The sequence below is a fragment of the Neoarius graeffei genome, chromosome 27 (genome assembly GCF_027579695.1).
Source record: "Neoarius graeffei isolate fNeoGra1 chromosome 27, fNeoGra1.pri, whole genome shotgun sequence".
NCBI lineage: Eukaryota > Metazoa > Chordata > Actinopteri > Siluriformes > Ariidae > Neoarius > Neoarius graeffei.
In genome coordinates this window covers 40,702,729-40,711,065 of record NC_083595.1, presented here as the reverse complement: position 1 = coordinate 40,711,065, position 8,337 = coordinate 40,702,729, and the positions used below count along the sequence as shown (strand labels likewise).

Genomic DNA, 8,337 nt, shown 5'->3' with positions numbered 1-8,337 from the left:
CAACTGCTCTGGGTACCTTGTACTTCGCTCTGGCTATGAGTGTCTGCTAAATACCTGTAATGTAATGTAGAAAAAGGAGATTGGGGATAGGACTTAAACTATATTAAACCCTCACTAATTCGAGTTTTATAACAAGTGTTGTAGTTAAGTTATATTTTACCTAGTACCAGACAGTTTTCATTATGTTGCTGGATAATTTTTGTCACATATAATGCTTTTCGGGCCCCATCTACTCAGGGCCCTTAGAGTCGTCCCTGTGCAATACCCATTTCCTCCACTGGGTGACATGAGCCAGGCCAAAGTCACACGGAGTCCATATGTCCCACACAGCAGACAAAATTACACAGGGAAGAGGATATTGACCTTCTGAGCTTTGATACGTTATCCTTCAAGTTGTGTGAAGCCTCACATTTGACTACTTTAAAAAAAAAAAAAGAGAAATGGCATTGTGGAAGATCAGTGTGACTGAACCTGAACAGTAACAATGAATTTTCCCCCCCAACACCATCTTCATCAACATCTCCAATTCACTCCTTATCAACAAGAATACTGACTTCTTTCTCAAATCATGTCTAAACTTTTTTTTTTCCTTTTCTCATTTTAATAATAAAAACAAAAAAGGTATAATTTAGAGCCACTAAATACAGGTCAGAATGCCTTTGCTTTAAATAACTTCAATATCATCTCTGAATATTTACAAAATATCCAGACTGAGGGGAAGAAAAGAAAAAAAAAAAAAAAAAAACACAAAAATGTAGAATTTCGAACCATCCAACAGCTCAGAATTCCTTCACTTTAAAATAACCCAAAAGTATCTCTGAATATTCACACATATCCAGGGAAAAAAAAAGACCCCCCAAAAAAAACAAACCCACACAAGCTAAAATCCTTTCCCTGAGCTTACAATTTCACCGAAAGGCTGATTTTGATGGAACTTTCTAAAAACTTATATGTAGTGAGACTAGACACAGTTGTGCAAGTTTCATTACACAATAATGTACTAACTAATGATCTGGATGGAGAAATCAAAGGGGTTTCACTGTCATGAGCTCAGTACATTCTGCTGGATCACTGCTTGCCACAATTACTTTACAGCAGCATGTGTTTTCATTTGTTTTATTACAGTTAACTGTTACAACTGAGATTAATGGTGAAAGATGTCTGCCGTTATCAAAGGGAATAGAAAAAAATATATTTGGTCATTATTTACAAAGAACACGAGACCTCTGAACTATCCACGCAAGGAGAAAGGGGTTCTAGGAGTCATTTGACAAGGGCAGACATTCAGTTCTAAACATTAAAAAAAAATATATAATAATAATAATAATAATAATAATCACATTGAGAGGTTGTACTGTGCAGGTTCCGATGCCTCCTCCGTGCCTGAACAGCACGTCACATGATGACGATAACACGAAAGAGACGCAATGTACACAAAAAGAAAAAAAAAAAAAAAAAAGTGTGATTTTTTAAAAAAATGTGGGTAAGAAAACCCTCTTGAAATCCAGTAGTCAAATTTAAAATAGAGCCAGACATGCTGTTTTTAAAAGGTTTTTGGTATTTTTTGTCATTTAAATACATAAGTCATACCCAGCAATCTGTATAGGCATCAACAGTAAAGGGAAAATAAAAATTACAAAGAGCAAACTCAGTTTTGTTTCGGACAATAGGAAATTTCCACTGTGTTGCCAGCCGTCTGTAGAGGTTTAAGAGAAAAAGAATGGGGTCAAAGTTTAAAAAAAACAAACAAAAAAAACCCTAATATTTAAACGGTGTCCTCGTATATCTACTAACCCACCCCTACCATTTGCATACCTCCCCAAACCACCGCAAAATGACATTAGGACATAGAAACAGAGGGTTAAAACAGTCAGATCACAAAGGGAACCCGAGAGTGCATGTTCAGTCGTCATCCTCCTCTCCTTCTTCATCCAACTCCCTTTTCCTCTTCTGTCCCCTCTCCTCCTCTGCAACAAATTTTTAAAAAATAAATAACACCACATTATATTACAATGAAAGTTCCTGAGATTTAAACCACTGATGGATATTTTTACTTTGTTTTTAAATACATCACAAGTGCATCTTAAAAGGAGAATTCCACCAATGTTAACCCCCCCCCAAAAAAAAATCACCATTTTTAGTTGTTGAAAGTGTAAAACTTGACTGATCTTTTAAAAACAAGTCTTAATATTTCTTTTAGGAAGCAAACTTAATAGGATCACACTTAACCTGCAGCAATTTTGCTGTTATACGACCTTTAGTAGTAAAACTACATGCTCTTGTATTATTTCAAATGGAAATAATGGGTTTTAATCTACATCCTTAACAAAATAGGAATAGTACATACAGCTGTATTTGGACCTTTAACAAAACCATTACAGGTAAAATTCTCCTTTAAGAACATACTGCAACTGAAACACTGAGGAATATTAATGCCGAGTGCTCATCCTTAAACGCATGTTCGTTTTGTAGCCGAATTCAGAATGGTTAAATTAAAAAATAATAATAAAACAGTTCAGTTGCTTACCGTAGTCATCCTCGTCATCAACTTCACCATCATTTAAGTCTTCTTCCTCCTCCTCCTAACACAAGAAATTTGTCAAAAAAAAACCTTCGCATTGAAAAACACTTTTCCTTTTAAACAACATTACACATCAAAGATGTAAATACACAAGTGCTGCAGCATTCACCTCTCCACTAACATCCTCCTCCTCTTCTTCCTCTCCTTCCTCCTCATCTTCCTCGTCTCCTTCCTCCTCATCTTCGTCTCCTGGAGCTGCATCTTCATCATACTCCTCCTCGTCTACTTCTACCAAATGCAAAAATATTAACTTTCCTGAATTAACTTTTATTAAACTAAACTATATTACATGTTGTGTAGCCATATGGTGCATGTGGTTAATGAATAAACAATACCATCATCTTCGTCTTCATCATCATCCAATCCCTCGACATAGGCCTCTGCGTCAGAGTCCGGTGCCTCTTTATCCTCTTTGTCATAACCATCAAGATATGTCAACTGAGGCAGTAGCTTAAAGACATTTTCTCTGTAGTCATTTAAGTTTGTCACCTCGCAGTTGAACAGGTCTAAACTTTTGAGGCTTTCCAATTTTTTCTGTTGAAACAGGAAATATTTATCATTCGATGTATTGTTTATTATATACAAAAACATGAAATGTATATTTTGATAATTCACCTGAGCATGATGCATTTATTATAGTCTAAAAATGCTTTAAAAAAAAAAACTCTAAAAAATGCTAAATGTGTAATTTCCTTCGCTCACCACAGGCACATTACAATACAAACCAGTTGTAGCTTGCACATATATTTAAGGCCCAAATTGTTACACTATGCCGACAATGCAAATTGTAGTCTTTAGCCATTTGAATATTACTATTTAAACCACCAGGGGAAGAAAAAAATATATTAAAAAAAAAAAAAAAAAAACACACACAGTTTAGCTTCTCCAGTGTATAAGGCATGTTTAATGTCAGCCTTGTGCTTAAATAAATAAATAGGTTTAGAAGAAAGAAATGGTTCCATAAAACTAGACTGGGAACTCTGATGTTATGACTGCTTCACTATAACACTGGCATATGGGTTTAATGACAAAGCACAAAGGATGGATACACAAGAAGAGCCTGTGGGTCTACAACAGTTAATATTTATTCTATGGTGCAGGGCAGACACATACTGCAACCCAGGAAGTCAATAAAGTATTCAGTAATTTCCATAAACATGCACAGCCTCTGTGGCCTTAAAACTCACCAGGGGTTCGATGGTGCTGAGATCTTTGATCTTGTTGCCGCTAAGGTTGAGATGGGTGAGATTGGGACATTTCTCTGCCAGTACCTCCAAACCACCCGAGATTCTGTTATCACTAAGCTCGAGCTATTTCCAAAAGAAAAAAATCATTTGTTAAAGATGCAAATACAATATCAATGCAAGCTCTAATAAGTCATTTGTTTAATGCAACAAGAGCAACACGTTTGTACCTTTTTGAGTTTGTTAAGCTTGGGCAAGTTGGCGACTGAAGTTAAGCCGACGTTGATTGTGCTTAAAAACTCCAGCTCCTCAAACTCGTCTGTAAGGCCTTCGATTTTGCCTTCATTTGACCGACAGTTGTCGAGCACAAGTTCTTTCACCTAATAATAATAGAAAAACATTGTTAACCTATAAAAAAAACTGACAAACTAGAAATAAAACCAAGTTCAAGATGTGTACAAGTGTCCAACTCTGCAGCTCTCCATCAGTCAAGAGCGCTTGGTGTTGGACTGACTTCTGGTTCATGTTGCAAGCTTAAATTGAGTCCGATCACTGCTGTTGCCAGCTTTTGACTCAGAGTGTAGCTTGCTTGGATTACACAGGGGATGTTTTCTCTTACAATTCCTAATGAACAAGTCACCTCTAACCTATTATTCGGACATGATTAATACACAGAACTATTTATGATTTATTGACCATTCAGGGCCTGACAGAAAAGGTGCGATTTTCCATGAGGTGATCTTGGAACACTTCTGAAAACATGCATTATTTTTTTCGCAGTGCTGTTTCCATCAAATCATGCGCTCTGATTGGCGACTCACTCGTTCACAACAACATTTATTTTTGCATTTCTCAGTATAATAGCATTAATTTTACAGCATGGATAGCGATAACGACAGTCTTGACAGCGAAAGTGAGTCTTACTACCCTGACGAAGACGAAATAAAAGAAAGCATTTCAGGAGAAAGCCGAGTAGCGGGTTTGTTCTAAACATGTCTTTCGGGCGCTCTCATTTTCTGTTAGAATTTGGTAAAGAAAAAAATAAGATATATTATTGACCAGCTTAAGGTCGGTCCGTATCATGAAATACCATGACCGAGGCCTCTATTTTCAAGACCACGGTCACGGTATTTCACCTCCAGCTGGTAAATAATATATAACACGCCAAGAACATCATGATTTGGCATGTAGAAGTGAAAAATATCACCATTTTGGAGTTGGGTTGTTTTGTTTGAACAGCTGATGAACCTTTATGCCTCAAATGAAAGACTTTCCTCTATTTGACTCAAGGTGCACCTTTATCCTTTGAATGCGTCATCAGTTAGATTCATTAGGATAGATATTTAGGCTCAGCATATGAAATTAAACACAGTGAGTGAGGGAACAACACAGCGTGGCTTCAGTGGAGCTTCTTCAATCTCCATCCTTCAGTAATCAGGACTCCACACTACAGCACTGACCGACTATTCGTCTCGCGCGTTTTCCTCCTCACACAACAAAATGGCCGCCTCCGCAGCCAGCCGCGTCTATTCGCCTTCTAGCACTTAAAACGCCTCAAACAGGCGCCTGGTTTTCTTTCTGAAACAAAACGGCGCAGAACAAGGCAGAGGGTTTTCACCAGGTGATCAAATCGCTTTAAATTGCCCCGGACACGGGCTAAAGAATTCAGGAGTAGGAGGGGCAGGTAGCTAACACGACCTAGCCGAAATGCTACCGTGTACAAACCCACGGATTGTTTGTTTATTTTCAGCTTGTGTGGGGGGTTTTGTTTGTTTGTTTTTGTTTTTTGAACAAAAGTATCAAATAGGGTCTCGACGATGGACTCTAGTAACCGACTGCAGGAACGGTACGTTTAGTCTGTTAAACGCTGTGTCTCTTTGTTGCTGGTTAAAATGGCGGCTTGTCCTAGATGTCGGAACTGAAGTGGAGCAGCGCCGCTCCGAGTTGCGTAGCGCTTTCCTCTCTCTCTCTCACACACACACACACACGTCTCAAAACATCTCCAACGCACAGTAGTCAGACTACAGCAGGAGATCGGACGGGCTCGGAAATCAGAAAGGACGAGGTATTGGAGTCGTCCTAGACGTGGAAAAACGCAATATGTCGGACTGTAAAACGTCACACGTTATGGAAGACTTCGGTAATAACGCTGCATAGATGTTTATAGACAGACAGTAGATAGCTCTGATCTGATCTGATCTCATCTGTAACCGAGCTCACACTTCGGAAAACACCAACAAGCTTGCTTTGTTTGTATGTGTTTGTTTGTTTGTGTGTATGCGTGTGCGCGCAAATTCACCCAACTCATCAGGGTTAGTCTTTACCACGCGCTTCTTCTCTCGTTACATCTTCAGTCTCTGACATAATGCAGTTTTAATGGGGTTTTTTTCGCGCGCGCGCCTTTTACGCAACTCGATATTAAAAAAACCGAAAACCGAATGGCAGAATCGCGTGCTTTCTGCTTCACACAGCATGGATTCGATTCGACTCGCACACACACGCATATATAATATAATATGTACATGTACACACACGTATATCTATATCTGTTTATCCACCCATAAACGTTCACTTTTGGTGCAGATCTGTTCAGGTCAGAACAGGCTTTATACATCCTAAAAACAAATTACAGACTGGCAACCACTACTGGCTCCATCGCCCGTGCACAGCGATTTAAAAATTTCTCCTACAAGTTGCTCAACTCGCCAGGTGAACCCCCAGACGCCTGGGATTCATCTGGAAACGAAGAGAAAAAAAAAAGCGGTTTGAATAAATAGTGAAAGGGTTTTTTTTCCTTCCTCTCTCTCTCTCTCTCCTTGCAGCCCCAGGGATGTAAAGGAAAAGGGCGCGAGCGGGGCTACAAAGTTACAAATATGGCTTCTCATGCCGCTTCCCTTGTTTATACGCTAGCTAGCTACACAATGCGCGTTACTGTTACTTTCACAGCAAGCAAAGAAGCGTCCAAAAGTTGAGAAAACCGAGCCAAGTGCGAAAGCCCTGCTCCATGTGTGTAAACATGTCGAGTTTATTCCGAACTATGACCGCGGCCCCGCGTTAACAAAGTCACCTCAAACTTTTCATTCAACACATCAAGTTGACGGCGTGCACATCTTACACAGCTGTCCATCCACCTACCCTCACAGCACCAGAGGTTATTCTAGCAGCGGGCTTTCTTTTTTTTTTTTTTTTAGTTTTTAAAAAGTCGGTAAAATCATAAAGCAGCTTACGTCCGACGGCGTCCGGTTACGCAATTCCAGATGAATCCTCTTCTTCATATCCATTCTGGGGGTCTGTGAGTGACGGATTTAATAAAAGAGCGCAGTTAAGACTTGGGAGTCTTCGCTGCACATTCAGCTATAGCCCCTTTACAAACTAGAGCTTGCCAGTCTGCCAAACTTGACGCCTGCAGGAGGCGGGAGTTAAACTTGGGTGTGGGATTGTCGTCACCGCGGGCCAATCACAAACGCGCAAGCAAGTCTGGAAGGCTCGAGCAGAGGACGCACGACCAATCAACGCACGACCTGAAATCGGGTGGGGTTTACAGCGGGAAAGGGTTTGGTTGATCCTGTAAAGTCTGTTTTAGGGTGACGGGTGACATCTATGCGTTAAAATCACCCCAAAGTGGCGAAGGCGCCAAAGATTAAACCAAACAAGCGTCATGATAGCTGGGTTGCTGTCAGGACTATAAGGACAGTGCTTATAGAAAATGCAATTCAGTGAACTGAATCAACGCAGCATGATGTGAGGAGAAACACTGAAGAAGAATCGCATTAGTCTGGACCACCAAACAGAAATAGTTGCTCATGCTTCACCGTGAGTGTATTTTGGAAATAAATTATTCACGAAAGCAATCAATTTAGGATATATATATATATATATATATATATATATATATATATATATATATACACACATGTTATGTTATGTTACATAGCACAGTGTCATGATAAACGGACCCCTCCCCCTTTGAAAGTCGATTGTGGATGGAGTGCACAATGGCAAGCACCAGTTTAAGTTCAGTCGCATTTTTTTTCCTTCCCCCAACTCGGACAAACAAATCTGCTCTTTTAACACACACATAATGAAACAGGATGCAATACAAACACATGATATTTACGTTTAGTAGTCAAATCTAACATCATAATGCGTGAGTTGCAAAGAAAACATGTCGCCCTGGCTGCATCCAATTACAAAATTTCATAACCCTGAAAACTCACTGTTTAACCTACACTGTGACTTCTAATAGCGAACGCATGCTCATGAGATCACTGCTCTTTATCACTCGTGCCCCGAGTGGCACCACGGAATAGATCCAACACGATTTCCGTCCCCCGTTTCGTCTTTGAAAACAGTTTTGTCACATGCATTTGACTGCCACATGGCACACTCCAACCACCAAGCCATTCTTATCGCTCAAGAGTTCAAACCAGCCAATAGCATTTGAAGACGGAATTCACTTCCGCATCAGCCAGGAGGTAAAATAATAATAATAATAATAAAAACTAGACTAGAAAACACACACACACACACATTATATATATATATATATATATATATATATATATATATATA

At 39.4% G+C, this 8,337-nt stretch overlaps 1 protein-coding gene across 1 annotated transcript; it reads right to left on the bottom strand.

Moving 5' to 3' along the window:
- Nucleotides 1-1,102: 1,102 nt before the first annotated feature.
- anp32a (acidic (leucine-rich) nuclear phosphoprotein 32 family, member A) lies at nt 1,103-7,165 on the bottom strand. The gene is made up of 7 exons (XM_060911916.1): nt 6,993-7,165; nt 3,996-4,145; nt 3,769-3,891; nt 2,917-3,115; nt 2,691-2,809; nt 2,528-2,582; nt 1,103-1,967 (listed from the first exon to the last, which is right to left on the bottom strand). The coding sequence occupies exons 1-7, from the start codon at nt 7,044-7,046 to the stop codon at nt 1,903-1,905; spliced, it is 765 nt and encodes a 254-aa protein (XP_060767899.1). The 5' UTR covers nt 7,047-7,165; the 3' UTR covers nt 1,103-1,902.
- Nucleotides 7,166-8,337: the final 1,172 nt, after the last annotated feature.

Coding starts and splice junctions, on each gene's coding strand:
- anp32a (XM_060911916.1), bottom strand. CDS start 7,046: ATGGATATGAAGAAGAGGATTCATCTGGAATTGCGTAACCGGACGCCG. Junction 3,892..3,995: donor AGCTTAACAAACTCAAAAAG/GTACAAACGTGT, acceptor TTTTGGAAATAG/CTCGAGCTTAGTGATAACAG. Junction 3,116..3,768: donor TCAGCACCATCGAACCCCTG/GTGAGTTTTAAG, acceptor CTGTTTCAACAG/AAAAAATTGGAAAGCCTCAA.